Source organism: Bombina bombina, chromosome 4 (assembly GCF_027579735.1).
Source record: "Bombina bombina isolate aBomBom1 chromosome 4, aBomBom1.pri, whole genome shotgun sequence".
NCBI lineage: Eukaryota > Metazoa > Chordata > Amphibia > Anura > Bombinatoridae > Bombina > Bombina bombina.
This window is the reverse complement of record NC_069502.1, coordinates 645,012,140-645,036,566: the sequence shown is the minus strand read 5'-3', so window position 1 is coordinate 645,036,566 and position 24,427 is coordinate 645,012,140. Positions and strand designations below refer to the sequence as shown.

The window sequence follows — 24,427 nt, the reverse complement described above, 5'->3', positions numbered from 1 at the left end:
TATCATTTATATGCATTTTAATGTGTTTTAATGTGTTTTTAAAGGGACAGTCTACACCAGAATTTTTATTGTTTTAAAAGATAGATAATCCCTTTATTACCCATTTCCCAGTTTTGCATAACCAACACAGTTATATTAATATACTTTTAACCTCTGTGATTATCTTGTATCTAAGCCTCTGCAAACTGCCCCTTTTTTCAGTTCTTTTGACAGACTTGCAGTCTAGCCAATCAGTGCCTGCTCCCAGATAACTTCACGTGCACGAGCACAGTGTTATCTATATGAAATATGTGAACTAACACCCTCTAGTGGTGAAAAACTGTTAAAATGCAATCTGAAAAGAGGTGGGCTTCAAGGTCTAAGAAATTAGCATGTGAACCTCCTAGGTTAAGCTTTCAACTAAGAATACCAAGAGAACAAAGCAAAATTAGTGATAAAAGTAAATTGGAAAATTGTTTAAAATTACATGCTTTATCTGTATCATGAAAGTTTATTTTGGCCTAGACTGTCCCTTTAATAGATACTTGAAATTCATATGTTCTTCAGTTAGAAAAAAAAATGTTCTTTTTATTTATTTATTTATTTATACATACATACAGTATCTCATTAAAGTGAGTACACCCTCACATTTTTGTAAATATTTTATTATATCTTTTTATGTGACAACACTGAAGAAATGACACTTTGCTACAATGTAAAGTAGTGAGTGTACAGTCTGTACAACAGTGTAAATTTGCTGTCCCCTTAAAATAACTTAACATTCAGCCATTAATGTCTTAACCGTTGGCAACAAAAGTGAGTACACCCCTAAGTGGAAATGTCCAAATTGGGCCCAATTATCCATTTTCCCTCCCCGGTGTCATGTGACTCGTTAGTGTTACAAGGTCTCAGGTGTGAATGGGGAGCAGGTGTGTTAAATTTGGTGTTATCGCTTTCACATTCTCATACTGGTCACTAGAAGTTCAACATGGCACCTCATGGCAAATAACTCTCTGAGAATCTGAAAAAAAGAATTGTTGCTCTACATAAAGATGGCCTAGGCTATAAGAAGATTGCCAAGATCCTGAAACTTAGCTGCAGCAGGGTGGGCAAGACCAGCGGTTTCACAGGACAGGTTTCACTCAGAACAAGCCTTGCCATAGTCGACCAAAGAAGTTGAGTGCACGTGCTCAGCGTCATATCCAGAGGTTGTCTTTGGGAAATAGACGTATGAGTGCTGCCAGAGGTTGAAGGGGTGGGTGGTCAGCCTGTCAGTGCTCAGAACATACGCCGCAAACTGCATCTAATTTGTCTGCATGACTGTCATCCCAGAAGGAAGCCTCTTCTAAAGATGACACACAAGAAAGCCCACAAACAGTTTGCAGAAGACAAGCAGACTAAAAACATGGATTACTGGAACCATGTCCTGTGGTCTGATGAGACCAAGATAAACATATTAATTCAGATGGTGTCAAGTGTGTGTGTAGGCAACCAGGTGAGGCGTACAAAGACAAGTGTGTCTTGCCTACAGTCAAGCATGGTGGTGGGAGTTTCATGGTCTGGGCTTGCATGAGTGCTGCCGGCACTTTGGAGCTACAGTTCATTGAGGGAACCATAAATGCCAACATGCACTGTGACATACTGAAGCAGAGCATGATCCCCTCCCTTCGGAGACTGGGCCGCAGGGCAGTATTCCAACATGATAACGACCCCAAACACACCTCCAAGACGATGACTGCCTTGCTAAAGAAGCTGAGGGTAAAAGTGATGGACTGGCCAAGCATGTCTCCAGACCTAAACCCTATTGAGCATCTGTGGGGCATCCTCAAATGGAAGGTGGGGGAGCGCAAGGTCTCTAACATCCACCAGCTCCGTGATGTTGTCATGGAGCAGTGGCAACCTGTGAAGCTCTGGTAAACTCCATGCCTAAGATGGTTAAGGCAGTGCTGGAAAATAATGGCGGCCACACAAAATATTGACAATTTGGGCCCAATTTGGACATTTCCACTTAGGGGTGTAATTAATTTTGTTGCCAACGGTTTAGACGGTAATGGCTGTGTTTTGAGTTATTTTAAGGGGACAGCAAATTTACACTGTTATACAGGCTGTACACTCACTACTCTAAATTGTAGCAAAGTGTTATTTCTTCAGTGTTGTCACATGGAAAGATATAATAAAATATTTACAAACATGTGATGGGTGGTACTCACTTTTGTGAGATACTGTGTATGTATGTATGTATGTATGTATGTATGTATATATATATATATATATATATATATATATATATATATATATATATATATATATACTGGGTGTATATATATATATATACACACACATTATATATCTATACATATATATGCATATAGATTTATAGATATAAATATATATTTTAGCAAAAAGAAATATCTATTTAAAAATAAAAAGAACACTTTTTTTTTGTATGTGAAGAACATAAGAATGTAAAGTATTCCTAACGCACCATTTAGCACAATTGATATAGTGCAATGTTGGTTTACCCGTGAGTGCTTACTAATAGTGCTTTTTGTAGCGCATCCCATAGAAGTCAATGAAAAGGTGGTTAGCGTGGTCACGGAATCCGAAGTCCTGAAGGTAACGTGTCTGAGTCTTTTGCTTGCGCACTTACTTTTACTTTCAACTTATAATACAGGCTCTAACCCAGCCGCACAAAATTTTTACTTTGAACACAGTTAGCGTTCAAGTGGGATAAAAAAAATTACGCAACACGTGTAATCCGGCACAGGATGTTTTTACGCTCTTCAACAATACAGAAGTAATCAGTCAGTATAACATTGTATTGTATTTATATACAATTATCGACTTACATTTGCAGTTCGTTCCATTCTGTTAAAAAAAAAAATGCCTCAGTACATTCTACTCCATGACATAGGAATAGTCTATGCATCAAATAATCCTTCAGCTTTCCCAAACTTCCTGGTTCTTGTAAACTAATATATACAGTTTCAGTTGTAGACTTCCTTAAAGGGAAATAAATATTTTTTTTTTAAAGATGGTTGAGGTTATTTTAATGACAACCTGTAAAATTTTGAGGTATGTAATGTAAGTTTGCAACCAGAAGAGGGTTAGGTACAAACATAGTATTGGAATCCATAATTGCACTCAAAAGAATAATGGCAAACTATTCACTAAAAATTCCACAGGAGGTATCATAATATCAGGGAGTTAATGAGTATTTCTTTATTCCCATGGAACTTCGGATATTCCATTGTTTTGTTATTATCATGCATGTCAAGCAGATTATAGCACTAGATACTCTCAGTCCATTAACCTTGTACAGGAACAAAAGTTACCATGGGGCAACACAAATGGCACTTTTGATCCATCACAGTATTTATTAATGTGATAAGTTGAACAATGCTATGCACACGGCTTAAAATTTCCTGTGGTCCACTAGTCCCGGGCGACTTATAAATTGCAGCAGACGACTTTGAAATTTCACTTTTTCCTATGTTTAAGATTGAGTGGACTAGTAACTTTTTCCCTCTGGACTAGTAGCTTTTTAACCCTTGGCTAGTACACTATAGTGATATTTTTATGATAAAGTAATTTTTATTATTTTGTAATGAGAGCATAAAAACAGAAAAAAAACAATCCAAAACAACATGAATTTTAGCATCTTAAAGAAAGCAAAATTGTAAAAAAGAAATGGTTACAATGTTCAAGATCATCCTATACCATTGATTACAGATCTTCTTCAACATGAAAAGCTGGTTTACCTTAAATTCTGTATTGGTGGTACTATCGAAGTGAAAATCAAAACTAGTCATAGAGGTTTAGTATTACTAATTACAATAAACCACCCGTAGGAAAAGAACATTTAACCAGGGAGAGGAAAAAGCAGAGAAAGACAAAAAAATAAAAAAGAAATAGAGGTAAAGTTAAAGAGGGAGGGAAAGATTAAAGAGGAAGGACTCTCTCCTGACCACAATGCTGTATCTATATTTTATAATTCATTTCCATCCTGTCACTAAGGGATTCTAAGTATGTGTGGGGGAAGAGCGCCACGTGGGGAATATCTTGATATCAGCAATTTGCATTCTATACCGAGTCATATAGGATCCAATAATACCAGACCTTCTGGAAGGTTTCCTGGGTATCCAATATAAAAACTGCCTGTGCTGACATGCTGTAGTAATGTTTGATCTTTAGTACAATTTCCTCCCAGGAGGGGGCTCCCTCCCGCCAGTGACGGGCTATACATAACCTTGTGGCTCATAGTGATATTTTTAAACCCCTGGCTATGCATAACAAAATTCTTATAGTAATCATTATAGAAGCCAGCCTATGTAAACCACGTCAGATCCCTTTTTTCAGTTTTTGCCATGTACCTTCATTGCGAAATGATTGTTCCAAGATTTGAGAGATGGAACCACAGTACTAAACACCAGGTTCTACAGTAAATAATGTTACAATTAAGGCTCTTTTTCAATTGATTTTTGCACACTGGTGATTTTGCCAGTTTTAAATTGTCATTTAACTTTTTTTTTCCCCTCTTAATCCAAGAAAGCCATGATATTTCAAAATATAAAGATATGTGGATTTTGGATGACTCAGTGGAAGCAAAACCATAAGCATGGTGAGTAATAAATTAATATATTTTCATATATAAAAGCATATATTATATTTCCATACGTCCATAACAAAGTAGGTTCTATTGAATGACTATAAGATTTAGAGAGGATTGTTGTTAAAAGTTGTTAAAATGTAATTTGACACTAATACAATGGTATTGGTTGTCTCATGCCTGGTATGACTCGCTCGCTGTTAGGTACTTATTGCTAATTCTCATTGGTTGAATATTACTCACTCTCTTTGTGAGCATTTGTATTAACAAGAAGTACATGATGGCCGGTGAGCTTTAACAGGTAGTACACAACTGATACATCTGTATTAGCGTCACAAGAAATTTAAAAAGCTTTTACCACACATTGTTTTGAGGCAACACGTTTATATACACCATAAACCTCCATAGCCTAAAATAGAGGCCTCAATGTTAAAAGCTTTGGGATTATAGTGATGTTTTAAAAAGGAATCCGTCTTGCTATCGAGACTGACGGTTAAATGTTATACAGGGCCTTAAATCAGTGTTCGAAAGTAGTTTCGCCAAGGAGCATTTCACTTTACATATGGAAGGTGATGGTAATTTAAACTTTTACATAGTATTAAATGGCAATACAATTGACATATTTCAACTGAAACTCTGGTCGGGACAGAGAGGGTCAGCCCACTTTTTTTTATAAACTATTGCTGATCAGACGGCTTGCGAGACTGGGGAGACAAAAAATACCATTTGTCATGGGTCTCACAATACTTATAAGATTGAGCCCATAAGCTTAGAAGCCCTGACTTTATGGTTCTCTTAACAGAGTAAAAAAAATAATCCATAGTATATCGTAGAGATCCGCATTCAGAAGTCTCGTTCACTGCCGAATGTGGAAGTAAGAGGCTGACCGTTTTTGCGCTGCTCCATCAAGCTCTTAAATTTTCACTACATCAGAGCAGGAATTGACATCCTGTGAAAGTTTAAGAGTGTTAAGGTCTCAGATGTTTGACAGAGGAGGGGTTGATGCAGCCTCATTATACTATGGACTATGTTTTTTACACAGTTACGAAGACACTAAATTAAAGGGACAGTTATAATTAGACATTAATGATTTAAACAGAGCATACAATTTTTTAAACAACTTTGCCATTTACTTATATTATTTAATTTTTGCTTCCTTCTAGGTTCTAGCTACTGATTGGTGGGTGCATATATATACTGATTGTCATTGGCTCACACATGTGTTCAGTTAGAAACCATAAGTACATTGCTGCTCCTTCAACAAAGCATACCAAGAGAATGAAACAAATTTGATAATAGAAGTAAACTAGAAAGTTGTTTAAAATGGTATGTTCTACCTAAATCATGAAAGAAAAAAATTGGGATTCAAGTCCCTTTAAGTGCTTATATTTTGGGCAATGGATGTTTATTTGCTACTGCCTGTTTAATACTATTTGTACTCTAACAAAGTTAAATTCAGGTCTAGAGTACTACTGGGACCTAGCTGAACACAGTTGGTGAACCAACGACATGAGCCATATATGATAGCCACCTGAGCCTATCTAGAAATGCTTTTCAAAAAATGATACCTGCAGAATAAAGTATATGTAATAAAATGAGTACATTTTAAAAGCTTACTAACATTTTATGCTTTGTGCATCCTGGCTACTTTTCTAAGTATCGAAAATCTGTAGATAACATTTAATGGAAATATATTATATGCGTTACCAGGAAATTATCTGCATTTAAAAAAAACAGCTAGCACTTTATAATCTAGAGATTTGTATTTTTATAAACAATGCTGAATATGGCTGTTGATAGTGAATTCAGCTTTTTCTCAGAGCTGGATTTATTTGTATAATAGTGCAACACACACAGATCTGTGCAAATCGAGATCTGGAGAATCTGGTCCTAAAAGAGCTTAAAGGGGCAGTAAACTTATAAACCAATGTTATATAATTCTGCACATAGTGCAGAATTATATAACATTAGCTTACCGGCAGATTTATACAGTAAAGTATTGCAGAGAAATTTTATGTAAAAGCAACTTTTTCCTGAATGCCGCTCCTTTCTCTACTGAGTGGGTCTGGTTTTTCCACAGCGCATTGCAGTAACACTGTCTAGTCACAGAGTGTGCCCGGTCACGCCATTAAAATTAATGTAGCTCGCTCCCGTTCTGTTCTAATAGCAGGAGCGAGCTACATTCATTTTAATGGTGCGACCGGGCACACTGTGGCTAGACAGTGTTGCCGCGATGCGCTGGGGAAAAACCAGACCCGCTCAGTAGAGCAAGTAGCGGCGTTCTTGAATGAGGGGCATTTACATAAATTTTATCTGCAATACTTTACTGTATAAATCTGCCGGTAGGCTAATGTTATATAATTCTGCACTATGTGCAGAATTATATAACATTAGTTTGTAAGTTTACTGCCCCTTTAATACCGCTACCGGTGGCCATATCCAGAATTTATTAATAAAAATGAAAGCCAAATGCACGTCTATTAAATACTAATTTAAAATAAGTTACTTAAAGAGACACGTTACCCATATGCTAAATCACTGATACAACTTATCTGTAAAAAGCAGACTAGAAAAAATCACATGAACATCTCTATGGAAAAAGGAAGATATTTTAAGAGATATTAAGGTAGATTATAAGTGAATCGCAAATTAAAAGGCTCCCGCTTGAGCGTTAATTGCGCTAGAATTAAGCTTTTTCTGCTCACATTATGAGTTAAAAGTAAACCCGACTAGCACAAAAATCTGAAGTTAGAATATTGTGTATGCGTTCATGTATTCCCCCATAGAAGTCAATGGACTCTCCCCACTCTCACGCAAAAACAATTGCATATTCTCATGAAAATAGGAATATTTTATATAGCAGAATATGTTCTATTTATTCATAAATACATATTTCTGCATATATCTGAAGGTATTTTGGTGTAGTATATATCTATGCCTCTCTCTCTCTCTCTCTCTCTCTCTCTCTATATATATATATATATATATATATATATATATATATATATATATTTACATACACATGATTCTATATAGGTATAGATATATATAAGAATATCTATTTAGAAATACCTAGAAAAAAATCTGCTATGTGGAATGTGAAATATTTACAGTAGTTTAAGTCTTTATTAAAAGACTTTAAATATGCTATTACATGTTTTCATCTCCCTAATCTCCCTTACAGTACATATGTCTATATATGTATACATATGTATTTATGTGTTTATATGTGTCTATAAATACATATGTACACACACATTATATATATATATATATATATATACACACACATATCCATCTTTAGAGATGTATATGTATGTATCTCAATGTTAAAGCCCTTTGACTGCCTAAGATCTCATATCTTTGAGCCTTTATAACTTTTGTCTGCTTGCTATTAGATAGTGTTATTATAAGTGTAACTATACTTTGTAATGTATTTTTGTGTGTTTTGTGCAACTTTTTAGTTTTGCAAAAGTTAACCAGAGCTCTGAAGTTGCGGCAATGATTTAAGCATAAATCGCGATTGCTCTCACGCGCTCACATTTACTTTCAATTCGTAATATGAGCGGTAAACCCGATGACAAACCTTTGCTATATACACCATATCGCAAACGTTTGCACTACACTTGTAATCTAGCCTATTGTAAGAGTTTTGTGAGCAGTTATTCTTCAGCTACTCTTCAAAATGTCGAAAAAAGAGATGTATACAATACGGATGGGTACTCCCCTCTAGTCGCAACCGCTGCCTTCCAACAGTCTCTCTCAAAGGCTGTATAATCGATATGTATTGCAAGCAGAGGCACTGGTTCTTGGGGGTCTTCCAAAAGTTCCTTTCTGTGTTTTACGATTCTCCCAAATAAGTTGTGTCTGTATTTCATGGGATTTCAATATGAATTTATAAGATTTTATAGTAAATTTCTATAAACTGACGAGCAAAATAGAGTGACTGTGTCTGCACATGTGGGGACAAGTATATTGATTTGATGCTTGATGTATAAGGTAAAATATCTCTCTTTTTACATTTGCATGAGATATTTTATAGTCAGCTTTTTACAGATTTGCTTCATCATGTTCAGCATCTGGGTAAAATGTCTCTTTTAATGTAACATTACTGAAAAATAAATCATTTAAATAAATATTTAAAATGGCCAAACTTTCAAGAGTGAACAAATAAGTCCTCACAAAGTCTATTTTATGTAACGGTTTAAAGCTTTTCTTATATAACTTAGGTCAAGTTCACATTGCTGTTGTAAACTGGTGGTAACATAAAACATCTCCATAGACTAATGGACATACTTATTGACACTACCATTTAACAAATTAAGCCTTAGTATTTCCTGTCATTTTTTGTATTGCTAAAATGTACTTGGAATTCATTTTAATAGTGTTCTTTCAATTATTTTTTTTTAAATAACATTTTATAACTAGATCTGGAAAGACTGAAAACAATGGTGTGCTATTTGTCCGACATGGTACAAAAAGGAAAACTATTAGAACCACTATGTAAACAGGTTCCATTTTATGATTACAATACTGCCCTGCAAGCCAGCATGGAAATGTACAGTCGCAAATATGTGCTTAGAATGGACTGATATTCTTTACACTAAGGAACATGGTTGCCCAACATAAGGTCTGTAGACCACAATGCAGCATTCCAGTTTTTTTTATATGGCTATGACAACACTTCCAACAAAATAAATCTACCGTCATTGCAACGACACAATGTTCACAAACTGATTCATATCGAATGAGTATAGTGCCAGTGTTTATGCTACTGAGTCTTTTTGTATATGTATATTTGTCACCACTTTCCTTGTTAAATAATTAGTTTAATAATGTTTCTCTTTATTTTTACATTGATCAAAGAAATAGCTAATTACTGTTCTATTTAATGCAAAAATAAATTGAGTTTGTCAAACATTGTTTTTCAACCTCCTACCCTTCTAGATTGTAAGTTCCCACGGGTATAGGGCCCTCAATCCTGTATGTGTTAGTAAAATTTTGTCCTGTCTCTTACAAGTTTTATATAATTGTTTTATTTAAATTAATTGTACCCATGGACAGCACTGCAAAATATGTTGGTGCTTCATAAATAAAGTACAATAATAATAAATAAAGTTTATTGTTGATAACCACATTGCTGTTGCAGTTTTACCCTAGGCTTCAAGAAACACCTGGTGCCAAGTCATAGCACCTAGAAAATAGCATATGTCACTTTGAAAATGGCAGACTTAAGGCTAGATTATGAGTGGATCGGTATTTTGTGCTCCCAATCTCGTGATAACTCCGCTAGAAGTAACCTTTTTGGACGCATCTGGTATAACACATATTACAAGTTGACCGAATTAATGTATTCCCCCATAGACTTCAATGGAGCGTGGAAAGTGGGGGAAAAAACTAACATCCTACTCTCGTGCAAACCCAATCAAGTTTAACCAAAGTGCGCTAACCTGACATGAAATATGAATATTACACATTCCAATGTTCTTCACATAGCAGAATATATTCTATATTTATTCTTAAATAAAAAAAATTAAATATATCTGATGTCTTTTGTTAAAATATATATCTATACCTAAACACATTGAAATGTGAAACATTTACAGTAAATGCACAGTTATATACTTTATTAAATATGAATATTGCATAAATATGATTTTTCAACAGCTACTGAGCTGTTGTTCTTTATGATAGAGCGCTTTTCTCTTTGTATGCATTTGTATTATGACCCTGGGGAGGTCTCACTAAGGATGATGGGGGAACCAGATGTGGACTTCTTGCCCAGTGTGCTTTGAGGAATATGGCTGAAACTCACTGAATAGGCCCACAGAAGGCTGAAACAATCATCTGGGGTTGTCATGTTCCTTGTTGAGAGGAGAATTACCTGGTATTTCGGGGCTGGACTGACCTTACTCGAAAGAATCAGACTGATATACTTCAGGAAAGTTTTCCTCTGTGAAAAGCACAATTGGGTTAAAAGAGGCTGCTACTAGGTGGTAACTCGCCACAGAACAAACTACTGAACTGCTGTTCATTCCTGGTAGAGCTCTGTATGCATAAAAATAGATATGTGTATACACACACATATATATATATATATATATATATATATATATATATCGATAGATGTTAAAGCCCTTTGCATGCCTTTTTTTAACACCCGAGACATCATATCTTTGTAACCTTATATCTTTTATTGCAATTTGTTTTTAATAATTTTATTATATAGTATTATTATGAGTGTAACTGTACTTTTAAATATAATTTTTATGTGTTTGGTGCATCTTTTTTGTCAAGCGTAACAGTTAACCAGAGCTCGAAAGTCTCGCTATCTCGAAGCGGGTTTACTTTCAACCTGTAATATGCATGCTACTTCTGACACGCGCAAAGAGCAGCAAAAAAACGTCTTATCACTCACACGCAACAAACAGTTCTTGATGTGTTACTCAGAAAACTAAATTATATATTAAACCAGATTTATTTTTCTAAATAGATGTTTACACATATATAGTATAACCTAGTGGGTATTTAGCTCTGACTAATCAGTAGGTAAAAACACCTCACAGAAATCTGGAGTAGTGGTTACCATCACTACTTATACCTTTCTTCTCTCTACCCAGTTTCAACTTGAGTGAGTTTGTGCTTAACCAAATAAGAAGATATTTCAAGAAATGGAGGAGAAAGTGGTTTGAAACAAAAATAACTAAATGTTGTGTCAAACAAGGCAGGTCTTCAGATATTGTAACCAATATCTATAAATCTGTTCTTCTCTCACACACTTATAGAACCATATCAATATTGGTATGGTAGTACCAAAGTTGAACAATATAAATGCAATGGTTATTAGAGAACATCTGCACAGTTTGTTTGGCCTCTCTAACAAAGGTACAGTATATGCCTAAAGACATCATTGCTTCAAACACTACACCCTTGACTGATATTTATATATATTATACACAACTGACGCAAATGATGAATGTGCAATGAACCCCCCCCCCCTAAGATTAAAAAAACTGTAATGCCCCACATGAATCACCATCTAGTTGTTCAATTACAAAGCAAAGCAACCTGCAACCTGCAACCCCCCCCCCCCCAAAAAAAAAGGCTGAATTAACTAAAGTATTCAAAAGTCATTACACAAACAAAAACACCTAACAACTAGAAAAAGTAAACTATTTCAAAGCCCTGAGACATAACAACTTTAAAGACAAGGCAAAAAAACCCAACCTATTCAACCTTATAGCAAAAAGATACGGCAAAATAATTTTATTTTCTGGTCAATTTTCTGTGTAACTCTGTTGAACTACAAATCTAAGCAGAAGAAAGCTTATTTTTCAAATAAAGCATCAACTATTTACATAGTACATAGAATGCATGTGATTGTAAGACGTGAGCTGACTCACTGGACACCAATAATTTTTTTCTATGGAGGGGACTATTTCAAAGTCCCTATCTCCCACTCCAATTTAAATGGACATTCCAGCCAAATTTGGAATCCCCATTTGTGCATTTCAGTTTTAAATAGAAACATTTTTGCTAATACATGTATATTGCAAATATTTTTTTATATTAAAATGTAATATTATCTATGTGCATTTAGAATTTGACCAGAATGTCCCTTTAATTAAAGTCAATTCTCCTCTTTGGAATGATGAGTCACACGGCCCTCTAATTTGTAGCTGATCTCAATTGTAATGGTGAGTAACCAATCAAAATAGGCACCAGGAAGGTATTTAAGTCTCCACTCTTATACATCCTGTGACTCACATAAAATATAGATGAACATAAGATGCAAATGTGGAGAAACTTTTTTTCTTTCTAGTTAAGAGCTTCTTACCCATGCTATTTGTAGGAAATAAAAACTATTTACCTAATGTTGTTACTATTTTGGGGAACAGTGGCTTCAAAGTAGCTCCTATTTCCATAAAGATACAGGTATATTCCACACATAAAAAGTTCTCATAATAAAAAGGATATTGTCCAGTTTCAAATGAGGGGTCTCATAGCCTTCTAGGTGGCAGATAATTACCATAGAATTTTCAATGAGACAAATTAGTTTTAGGGTACTATAGGTCTTAGAGGGAATGCTTGGATTCCCGCATAAAACATGAGGAAAATGATATCCTTTTAAGTGGTCGGGGGACTGCAGAAGGATGATGCAGTATTGTCTTAAACACGAGAAAGAAAGAAGAGGTCAGCAGTGTCAAGCATTTATAAATATTTTTTGTAACAACCCACAAAAAAAAATTATATACACAGTCATGGCCAAAAATATTGGCACCCCTGCATTACTGTCAGATAATGCACAACTTTGCCCAGAAAATTTTTGCAATTACAAATGTTTAGGCATTCTCAAAAAAGTGGAGAGAAAAAAAAGCCAAATCTGACACATTCCATGCAAAACGCCAAAAATGGACTGGACAAAATTATTGGCACCCTCAATTTAATATTTTGTAGCACACTCCTTGGAAGAATAACAAATCAATTGCTTCCTATAACCATCAATTAGTTTCCTACACCTCTCTACTGGCATTTTGGGCCACTCTTCTTTCTCCAACTGCTCCAGGTCTCTCAGATTGGAAGGGTTCATTTTCCCAACTGCTGTTTTGAGATCTCTCCACAGGTGCTCTATGGGATTGAGATCTGGACTAATTTCTGGCCAGTTCGGTACTCTCCAGCGCTATGTCTGGGTGCTTTTTGACATGTGCTTTGGGTCACTGTCCTGCTGTAAGATCCATGACCTCTGATGGAGACCCAACTTTCTGACACTAGGCCCTACATTGCACAACATAAATCTTCGATAGTCTTCAGATTTCATAATGCCATGCACACAGTCAAAACATCCCGTGCCAGAAGCAGCAAAGCAACCCCAAAACATCAGTGAACCTCCACTATATTTGACTGTAGGGACGGTATTCTTTTCTTTAAAAGCCTTGTTTCTTTTTCTGAAAACAGTAGAATTTACCAAAAAGCTGTAATTTTGTTTAATCTGTCCACAGCATATTCTCCCAAAAGGATTTTGGCTTCCTCAGATAAATTTTAACAAACTCCAACCTGGCTTTTGATGTTTCTATGTCAGCAGTGGGGTCCTCCTGGGTCTCCTACCATAGCGTCCCTTTTCATGCAGATGGTGAAGTATAGTGTGAGATGACACATTTGTACCCTGTGTCTGAAGGTCAGCTATTCGTAGTTGCAATCTTTGATCAATTTTTCTTTTTCGTCCACAGAGATTAGCTACAGTGACATGGGCTATAAACAATGTTGTGCACAGTGGACACAGGAATGATCTCTAGAGATGGACTTGTAACCTTGAGATTGTCCATGCTTTTCAACAATTTTTGTTCTCAAATCCTCAGACAATTCTTTATTTATTATCGGTTATTTGTAGAGCGCCAACAGATTCTTTGCTGCTCTTTCTCTTCTCCATGCTCAGTGTGGCACACAGAGACACACAGCAGAAAGGTTAAGTACATTTTTCACCATTTTAACAGGTTGCTGGTGTGATTTCTATAGTGTCAGCACCTGTTAATACAGGTGAGTTTAATTATAAATTACAGGAGCATTACAAACTTGGAATCCAATAATTTTTTACAATTTTGAGAAGGTGCCAATCATTTTGCCCAAACCAGTTTTGCGTGGAATGTGTCAGATTTGCCTTTTTTTTCTCCACTTTTTTCTGTCACACAATACAAACAAAAGAAATAAACATGAGAATGCCTAAACATTTGTAATTGCAAAAGTGGTGCATTATCTGACAGAAATGCAGGGGTGCCAATATTTTTGGCCATGACTGTACATATATTAAACTGTACTTTTGGGAGCATCATTTGTTTTATTAGTATTGCAAATTATGCTTCTGTAAGACAAAAATGATAACAGAATTAAAAATCCAACTAAAAAAGGCAACATTAATTTGTATTACCTAAAAGAAAAATACAAAATGTATGCTTAGCTGATAAATTATTTTCTTTCCTGGCATGGAGAGTCCACAAATCCATACTAATTACTAGTGATAATTCAACTCCTGGCCACCAGGGGAGGCAAAGAACACCCCAGCAAAGCTGTAAGTATCATTCTAGCTTCCCATAAAACCCCAGTCATTCAAACAAAGGAATATAGAAAGAGAAGAGGACACAAAGGGTATAGAGGTGCCTGAGGTTTAGAAAAAAACTGCCGTCAAATAATGCCATCTTAAAATTAAAATAACTGTGGGTCTTGGACTCTCCATGTCAGAAAATAAAATCATTTATCAGGTAACCATAAATTTTGTTTTCTTTCCAATGGCATGGAGAGTCCACAAATCCATTCTAATTTCTAGTGAGAACCAATACCCAAGCTAGAGGACACAGAATGGAAGGGAGGGAGAACAAGACATGCTGATCTAAACAGAAAGCACCACCGCTTGTAGAACTTTCCTCCCAAAAGAAGCCTAAACTGAGGCAAAAACATAGTATTTGGAAAATTTGGAAAAAGTATGCAACAAGGACCAAGTGACCGCCTTGCAGATCTGTTCCACAAAAGCCTAATTTTTAGAGGCCAAGGAAGAAGAGACAGCCCTAGTTGAATGAGCCGTAATCCTCTCAGGAGGCTGTTGTCCAGCTGTCTCAAAAGTCAACCGAATAACACTTCTCAACCAAAAGGAAAGAGTAGAAGTGGCCTTCTGACACGTATGTTTACCAGAGAATACAACAAAAAGGGCAGTAGCTTGGCAAACATCTCTAGTTGCTTGCAACAGATATTCCTTATGAGAAGAAGAATTAGGATAGAAAGAAGGAACAACAATTTCCTGATTGATATTGCAGCCCAAAACCACCTTAGGAAGAAATCCCAATTTGGTACGAAGGACCACCTAATCCACATGTAAAATAAGGTAAGGGGGTCACACTGCAGAGACGAAAGCTCTGAGACTCTACGAGCAGGAGAAATAGCGAGAAGAAACAAAACCTTCCAAGATGATAACTTAATATCAACAGAGTGCATAGGCTCAAACAGAGCTTGCTGCAGAACCCTAAGAACAAGATTAAGACTCCATGGAGGAGCACCAGATTTAAACACAGGCCTGATACTTACCAAGGCCTAAACAAAGGATTGAACATCTGGTAAATTGGCCAGATTTATGCAAAAGAATCAAAAAGGGCAGAGATCTGGCCCTTCAGAGTACTGACTGACAAGCCCTTCTCCAGGCCCTCCTGAAGAAAGGAGAGGGGGGACCCTCACCTGACTCCAAAGGAAACCTGTAGATTCACTCCAGAAAAGGTATGTACGCCACACCTTATGGTAAATCTTGTGAGTTACCGGCTTACAAGCCTGAATCATGGTATCACTCACCTTATCGGAAAAATCTTGTCTAGACAAGACTAGGCATTCAATCTCCAAGCAGTCCGCTTCAGAGAATCTAGGTTTGGATGTAGGAAAGGACCCTAAAGTAGAAGGTCCTTCCTCAGAGGAAATTTCCATGGGGAAAAGGACGACATCTTCGCCAGATCCACAAACTAAATTCTGCAATGCCAAGCTGGAGCAATTAGAATCACTGAAGCCCGCTCCTGTTTGATACAGGCTATCACCCAGGGAAGGAGGGCAAACAGAGGAAACAGGTGAATTAGACCGAAGTCCCAAAAAACCGCCAGAGCTTTGACCAGAGCTGCTTGCGGATCCCTTGATCTTGATCTATATTTTGGAAGTTTGGCGTTTAGACAAGACCCCATCAGATCCAACTCCGGAATTTTCCACCTGAGAGTTATCATTGAGAATACTTCCAGATGAAGGGCCCAGTCCCCTGAATGAAAAGTCTGCCTAATCAGATAATCCGCATCCCAGTTGTCCACCCCTGCGATGTGGATAGCAGAAATTAGGCAATTGTGAGACTTTGCCCACTGAAGAATGCGAGTCACCTCCTTCATAGCTAAGGAGCTCAGAGTTCCTCCATGGTGGTTGATATACGCCACCAAAGTAATGTCCGATTGTAATCTGATAAACCAGACCAAACTCAGTTGAGGCCAAGCTATCAGAGCATTGAAGATAGCTCTCAACTCTAGGATATTTATTGGGAGGGCAGACTCCTCCTGAGTCCAAAGTCACTGAGCTTTTAAGGAACCCAAAATTGCTCCCTAGTCCGAAAGGCTGGCATCTGTGGTCACAATCTCCCAAGATGGTCTCAGGAAGCATGTGCCCTGGGACAGATGGTCCTGAGAGAGCACAAGGGAATCTATCATTCGGATGTCTAAGACTATCCTCTGAGAGAGGTCAGAGTAGTCTCCATTCCATTGTCTGATCATGCATGACTGTAGAGGTCTCAGATAGAAACAAGCAAAAGGAATAATATCCATGGAAGCCACCATTACACCATTTACTACCATACACAGAGCCACTGATAGATGGACAGAGGACTGAAGTGAAAGACAAGCAGCAAGAAGTTTGGATTTTCTGACTTCTGTCAAGAAAATCTTCATGGAGATCAAATCTATGATCGTTCCCAAAAACCAGATTCACCTTCCACCCATGAGAGCGGTGAATCGACAACAGGGAATCCTTGTGGGATCTTGCTAAATGAAAAGATGGCACCTTAATCAAGATATCGTCCAGGTACGGTGCCACCGCAATCCCCTGTGAACAGCCAAAAGGGCCCCTAGAACTTTTGTAAAAATGTGAGGGGCAGTGGTTAGGCTGAAAGGCAGGGTTACAAATTGGAAGTGTTTGTCCAAAACTGCAAACCATAGGAAATATTCCCTGTGGATAGGAACATGAAGATATGCATCCTTCAGGTCGATGGTGGTCATGAACTGAGCCTCTTGAACTAAAGGGAGAATGGAGCAGATAGTCTCAATCTTGAAGGACAGAACCTTGAGAAATTTGTTGAGACACTTGAGGTCTAGAATGGGTCGAAAGGTTCCCTCTTTCTTGGGAATGATGAAAAGGTTGGAATAGAATCCTTGACCCTGTTCCGTCAGAGGGACTGGAATAATCACTCCTAGAGAAATGAGATCCTTGACATATTTTAGGAAAGCCTCTCTCTTTATCTGGTTTGCAGATAATCTTGACGAGAGAAATCTGCCTCTGGGAGGACAATATTTGAATCCTATCCTGTATCCCTGGGAGACTACTTCCACTGCCCAAGGATCTGGGACATCGCAAATACAAGCCTGCTGAAAGAAGGAAAGCCTGCCGCCTTCATGCTGATTTAGTCTCAGAGGAAGGCTTCTTGGATTGCTTACCCTTATTCCAAGGTTGGTTAGACCTCCATGAGGTCTTGGCTTGCTCAGGTTTGGAAGAAGAGGAGGATTTCTGTCCCTTGAAGTTGCAAAAGGAACAAAAATTGGGATTTTGGTGACCCTTGGGACTACCCTTTTTGTCCTGTGGCAGAAAAGCTCCCTTTCCAGCAGTGACGGTGGGAATGATTTCAGCCAGATCAGGACCAAATAAAGTCTTGTGGTGACCGGTGGCGCCGGGGAAATATCTGGCTGCGGTCCGCTCTTAAATCTGAATGTGCAGATTCCTGTGGCTCTATGAATGTGTAACTTACCAACTGCCTTTGGTGAGGGTATTATGTGCTGACTTTAAAAGGATATAATGGGTTGACTGTGGAATTTATGAAGATTGCTTTTTCCATCTTTGCTTACTAACGCTTTTGCACCTATGTTAACCTACATTGCCTTACACTATCCTGCTACTTGGGAGACTCTCTAACAGCATGGACTGCTAGTTTAAGCTCTTGTGGTGCACCACAGCAACTATTCATTAACCGGTTATAACCCTTAGTCTTTATCTCTAGTTGGGGGACCAATTTATACCGTATTAATAAATAAATATTTTTGTGTATAGATCTTTCTATGTGGTTTCTTGTATAAACTTTGATGTAGATATATATGTGCTGGATACCTAGACTTTTAGATCTCACCTATTTTGTGGGACCTACTCTCTTCTTTATTTGTCTACAGATATTATTTTTCTAGGTTGCACTATTATCCTTGCTTTAATACATTTTTGTGAAGGGCGCATCACTGTTTTCCATTTTTTTGCCTTTGAAGGGCAGAGACAGAAGATTAGACTTGGATACCACGTCAGCAGACCAAAACTTTAGCCACAGGACTCTACGAGATAGAACGGCAAAACTAGAAATCTTTGTCCCCAAACAAACTACTTGCATGCTGGCATCACAGATAAAGGTATTAGCCAGCTTTAACGCCTTGATCCTGTCCTGGATCTCCTCTATTGTAGTCTCCTCCAAAATAAGATTGGAGAAGGAGTTGCACCAATAAGAGGCCACACCTGCAACTGTCGCAATACTAGCAACAGGTTGCCATTGTAGACCCTGGTGTAGGAACATCTAAAGTAACCTTCCAGTTTCTTATCCATAGGGTCCTTAAAGGACGTACTATCCTAGTCTAGAGGAATAGTGGTTCTCTTAGCTAAAGTAGATATAGTGCCCTTTCTTGTAGGAACACCAAAGATCTTGCACAGTGTCAGCAACAGGAAAAATCTTTTTGAAAACCGGAGATGGGGAAAAGGGAACCCCTGACTTCTCCCATTCCTGAGAAATAATGTCAGACATGCGATCTGGAACACTAAATACTTCCACAGATTTGGGTTTGACATCAAAGACTCTGTTGAGTTTATTAGCCTTCTTAGGAGGCTCTGCGACTGTAGTTTCAAACTCCCCCAAAGTATCCAGAACCTCTTTCAATACTAAACGGAGGTGTTCAAGCTTAAATCTAAAATTTACCTCTTCTGAGTCCACTGTACTAGCAACAGCAGATTCAGAGTCAGTACCGTATCTCGCCCTCAGAAGCAACAGAGGAGTGATCCTCCTCAGATAACTGAGATAGACTGACTAAAGCAGCCTTGGCAGAATCAGAACTTGATTTAGAAATGTTCTTAGATTTTCTCTCTCTCTTAACAGCAATAGGTAAGGCACTTGGGGCTGCAGAAACTGCAGGTCAGTTGCGCAGGGCACTGCTTGCGTAACTGCTTAGGACTGGGACATCTGAGTAGAAAGTTGAGGCATGTCACGGACAACATTATCCTGAGAGATGGATGGCTCTGAGAGGGTATCTTTATTTTTAGAGTGTAATACCTTATTCACGCATGTGGAACAAAAATGCACAGAAGGAATAATCTGAGCCTCCAAACAATACAAACATTTGCCTAAAAATTTGTTCCCAGGAGCAATAATTTATAAAATAATTTTTTTTAAAGAAGATCCCTTAAATTACTCCTTAATTTAAAGCAAAAAGAGAGATAGAAAATACACTACTAATAGCAGGCACCGCTATAGCCCCAGCCTTACTGGGGAAACTCCCCACTCCAGTGACACAGAAAAGACCAATACTGACTAAAGAGCCTGTTTAGCAAACACTCTTTAACTGGGTCCTAAAGTTGAAAACCCACGGATCTGCAAGTATAAAAAGTCCCAGGCACTCTCCAATGCTCAGAAGACACTCCGCTCTCCAAGTCGGCTGAGAAGTGAAAACCACAGAGTGGAAGAGCAGAGCGGTTACATGATCACGACAGAGAAATTCTAGACACAACACAGAAGAAAGTGTGCAAGTTACGCTGCACTTCTCTACATAAAAAAATAAAATAAAAGTAATGTCGTAGGGCTTCTAGCCCCCAAAACCATACATAACACTCATAAAATCACTATAAGGGCAAATAAAGACTTAGCCCAAAAAGTGACCCTCAAAATCCAGCCTCAGACTACAAACTAGTCTATATAACAGTTAATGCCACACGATACATCCTCCAAAAAAGATATCTTGTACTTGTAATGTCCCCACCTAGTGTTGTAGTCCCGTATCCTGTGGTAAGGTGTAAACTTATCATCAATTGAGTAGAAAAGGAATGCTACTTCTCCAATCGTGTTCCATAACACACTGATAAGAATCTGCAAAAAATGTAAATACAAGAAGCGCAACTCGTACAGAAATTAAAAGTATAAAAAATTATCTGAAGCCCCTATACACAGAGTGCGACTCACAGGATAAAAGAAAAAAAAACAGCATGTAGGTTGTGACGGATACCCCCAGCTACCCCGATTGGGTAGCTCCGCCAAAAGGGGTCCTGCTTCCTCCCTGCCAACTGCAGCTATGTAGCTGGCAAGTGACCACAGCCTGTAGCCACCCCTGATGCCCGACAGCACCAGTACCCAGGGTCCCATCCTGTAGCAGACTCCAGCTACCCAGACTAGGTAGCTCTTCAAGCGTGTCCTTCCTCTGCCTGGAACAGGCTGCTATGTAGCTCAGGAAAGTGATATTAGCTTCAGCTCACCCAAATAACTAGACAGACTAGCTTTTAGGTTAAACAGGAACTGATTTTATTGTAAAACATACACTCCTTTTATACACACAGCTTATTTTCCCACCATTTCCGCCCCTCCAGACAGCCCGGCACCTCCATAGGAGCCACAGTCTCACATAATCCCAATACTTAGGGGTGGCGGTTTCGGATGTCATTTTAAAGCTCTCGGTCCCCAGATGCCACAGTCCAAAAATCAGCATGATTCGTTACTGGGGACCAGAGTTACAGTCCGTTGAAGTTATGGGGTTAGGGGTGTCCAAAACCCCCAGTTACCAAAAGGAGCTCCCCTCCGGTAATTACCCCACCTCTTGTCCTCCCTAGGGGCTACTAATCCCCAAAAGAACGGAGCTCTGGGGCACATGGTTGCTGGAGCGACGTGGCGTAAAGTTAGCGTGTGTCCTGCTGTCCTGTGGCGACCGGGAGTTCCAGGAGCCTGGCCAGCCTGAGAGGGGTTAGGCGGGTGTCTGTTGTGAGGCGGCCGACCGGGAGTTCCAGGAGCCCGGCCAGCCTAGGAGGGTTTTCCTGGTCATAAACCAACTCTTCTCTGAACACAAAAACATGCCAACATAAAGCAAACAAACAGTCTCCATAGATGGTGGTTGCTCTGAGGAGCCCAAAACCACTGAGAAACAACAGGGGTGAGGTTGTAGGGGGGTGGGGGGTAGCCTTAGCCATCTTATATCCATGACATCTCCCCCCCTCCAGTTCGGCAGACCCGGCTAGACCCTTAACGGGTCGGCCTGGGGCTGTCCGACGGTGGCCCTCCACTTCTCGGTTGCTGAGAGAGGTTATCCCATCTCTCCTGAGTTTGGGGCACCCTGGGGGGGTTCCTGCTGGCATTTATACCCTGCGCCCTGGGCGCAAGGATAGTCACATAATGCAAAGTCCCAAACAAGTTTGCTAAGGCCGGCTCCCAAACAATTGCTGTTCCACAAGTTCCAGTGTCCTTAAGTTTCATGGCCAAACTGTCTCCCTCTGTGACACTCTGTTGAGTACTGACTGACCCACCCACAAACAAAGCCACTACCGGTTTCCCGGCTGTATACCCACCCCAGACTGTAGGTTGAGGTTGCTCCTTGGTGGGGCAGGCAAGACTCGGGTGCCCAAACTGGTGGCACCAAATGCAGGGGTGGGTATCCAACAAAGCCATTGCCGGTTTCCCGGCTGTTGGTGGAAGTTGCTCCGTGGTGGGGCAGGCAAAACTCGGGTGCCCAAACTTGTGGCACCAACTGCATGAGCGGGTACCCCCCTGGCCTGCCCCCTGTGAGATATACTCCAGGACAAGAAAAAGGTATAGACCCTGCCAAGCTACTGAGGGGAGAGACCGTCTGTCTCGTCTCCTGAGAAGGAGATCTACTGCTGGGGAGGGAGGTCTGCTACCTCCGCTCCATGGGAAACTGTGCTGCCGCTGGGGAGAGAGACCAACTGTCTCCTCTCCCAAAAAGGGGTTCTGTTTACGGGGAGGGAGGACGACTACCTCCGCTCCCAGGGGATGGCTCTGCCGCTGGGGAGAGAGACCGATTGTCTCCTCTCCCGGCTCCTGGCTCTGCCGCTGGGGAGAGAGAGCGACTGTCTCCTCTCCCAGGAAGGGGTTCTGTTTATGGGGAGGGAGGACGACTATCTCCGCTCCCAGGGGATGGCTCTGCCGCTGGGGAGAGAGACCGACTGTCTCCTCTCCCAGCTCCTGGCTCTGCCGCTGGAGAGAGAGACGACTGTCTCCTCTCCCAGGAAGGGGTTCTGTTTATGGGGAGGGAGGACGACTACCTCCGCTCCCAGGGGATGGCTCTGCCGCTGGGGAGAGAGACCGACTGTCTCCTCTCCCAGCTCCTGGCTCTGCCGCTGGGGAGAGAGATAGACTGTCTCCTCTCCCAGGAAGGGGTCCTGTTGCTGGGGAGAGTTATCAACATCCATCTCTCCCTGCAAGGGATTCTCTGTAAGGGGAGGGAGGATGACTTCCTCCTCTCCTTGGTTTCCTGGAGCTGTTACAGGTGCTGAGCTGAGGCCGGCGGCTCTCTGCCCTATTGCCAGCGCTTCTGCTGGGATGGCTCCTTTGTCCAGGTCTATAAGCTCGGGCCCAGGCTGCTGATCTGTATCTAGCAGCTCGTCGTCGCTTATGCTCAGTTGCCACTCATCTGAGGCCAGCCTCCATGATTCCCAGAGTGCTGCACCACAGCTCCGTGCAGACTTTGTGGCATGCTGCAGAACTCGGTCTAGCAGCCTCTTGTATGCCTTTTCCTGTTCCCATTCTTGGACAATAAGCGATACCATATCGGATACCGGCCAGGGTACCCCCGAGAGATCCAACAGCTGCTCTCGGGAGAGGTAAATGTTCATTACTCTTAGTTTTGCCCCGCTCCCAAATTCTGGGTCTTCTGTCAACTTTTCCAATAGTAACCCAGGGCCGCCGAAGCCAAAGCCCTCTGTGGGGGAGCAATCCTCCAGCCATGGCCGTACTTGCATAGCGAGCCATCGGAGGTCCCGATAGCCGTCCTCCACCCACATCTCTGCCAGGACTAGTCGATCTAGATCTGATAGCCATTCCTCCATGGGCTGCTCTCCCAGGAAAAGCACTTGCAAGTCCCACCGGGCCCAGTACCTCTCATTTGTGGGGAGGACCTTTCCATCACAATCCTTTCCTTGTTGAAGCCTCTCCCTCCATAGTTGCCGGCGGACAATGCTCCTGCAGCTCAGCTGGTCCAGTTCAGAACCAGGATTGTCCAGCTGGGTCAGTGCCTCCTTTACTCTCCTTAGGTACTCGGCTTCCATAGTTACCAGCTACTGTGACCCTTCTCTATCAGCAGGAATCGTGTGGAAGAAGCAGATCCCACCGCTGCCAGCCAATGTGACGGATACCCCCGGCTACCCCGATTGGGTAGCTCCGCCAAAAGGGGTCCTGCTTCCTCCCTGCCGACTGCAGCTATGTAGCTGGCAAGTGACCACAGCCTGTAGCCACCCCTGATACCCGACAGCACCAGTACCCAGGGTCCCACCCTGTAGCAGACTCCAGCTACCCAGACTAGGTAGTTCTTCCAGCGTGTCCTTCATCTGCCTGGAACAGGCTGCTATGTAGCTCAGGAAGGTGATTTTAGCTGGAGCTCAGCCAAATAACTAGACAGACTAGCTTTTAGGTTAAACAGGAACTGATTTTATTAAAAAACATACACTCCTTTTATAAACACAGCTCATCTTGATAACACAAAGGACAATCCCACTATTTTCCCGCCATTCCTGCCCCTCCAGACAGCCTGGCACCTCCATAGGAGCCACAGTCTCACATAATCCCAATACTTAGGGGTGGCGGTTTCAGGTGATCTGTTACTGGGGACCAGAGTTACAGTCCGTTGAAATTATGGTGTTAGGGGTGTCCAAAACCCCCAGTTCCCAAAGGAGCACCCCTCCGGTAATTACCCTACCTCTTGTCCTCCCTAGGGGCTACTAATCCCCAAAAGAGCGGAGCTCTGGGGCACATGGTTGCTGGAGCGACGTGGGGTAAAGTTAGCGGGTGTCCTGCTGTCCTGTGGCCGACCGGGAGTTCCAGGAGCCTGG

The 24,427-nt window shown here is 40.4% G+C and overlaps 1 protein-coding gene across 1 annotated transcript in view; it reads left to right on the top strand.

The window, feature by feature from the left end:
- LOC128656667 (enoyl-[acyl-carrier-protein] reductase, mitochondrial) overlaps positions 1 to 9,725 on the top strand; it is a 146,518-nt gene extending 136,793 nt beyond the window's left edge. The window contains exons 9-10 of the mRNA XM_053710694.1: positions 4,528 to 4,600; positions 9,017 to 9,725. Of these exons, the coding sequence (XP_053566669.1) occupies positions 4,528 to 4,600; positions 9,017 to 9,180 (237 nt within the window). The 3' untranslated portion in view covers positions 9,181 to 9,725. The remainder of the gene's footprint in view (positions 1 to 4,527; positions 4,601 to 9,016) is intronic.
- The last annotated feature ends 14,702 nt before the right edge of the window (positions 9,726 to 24,427 follow it).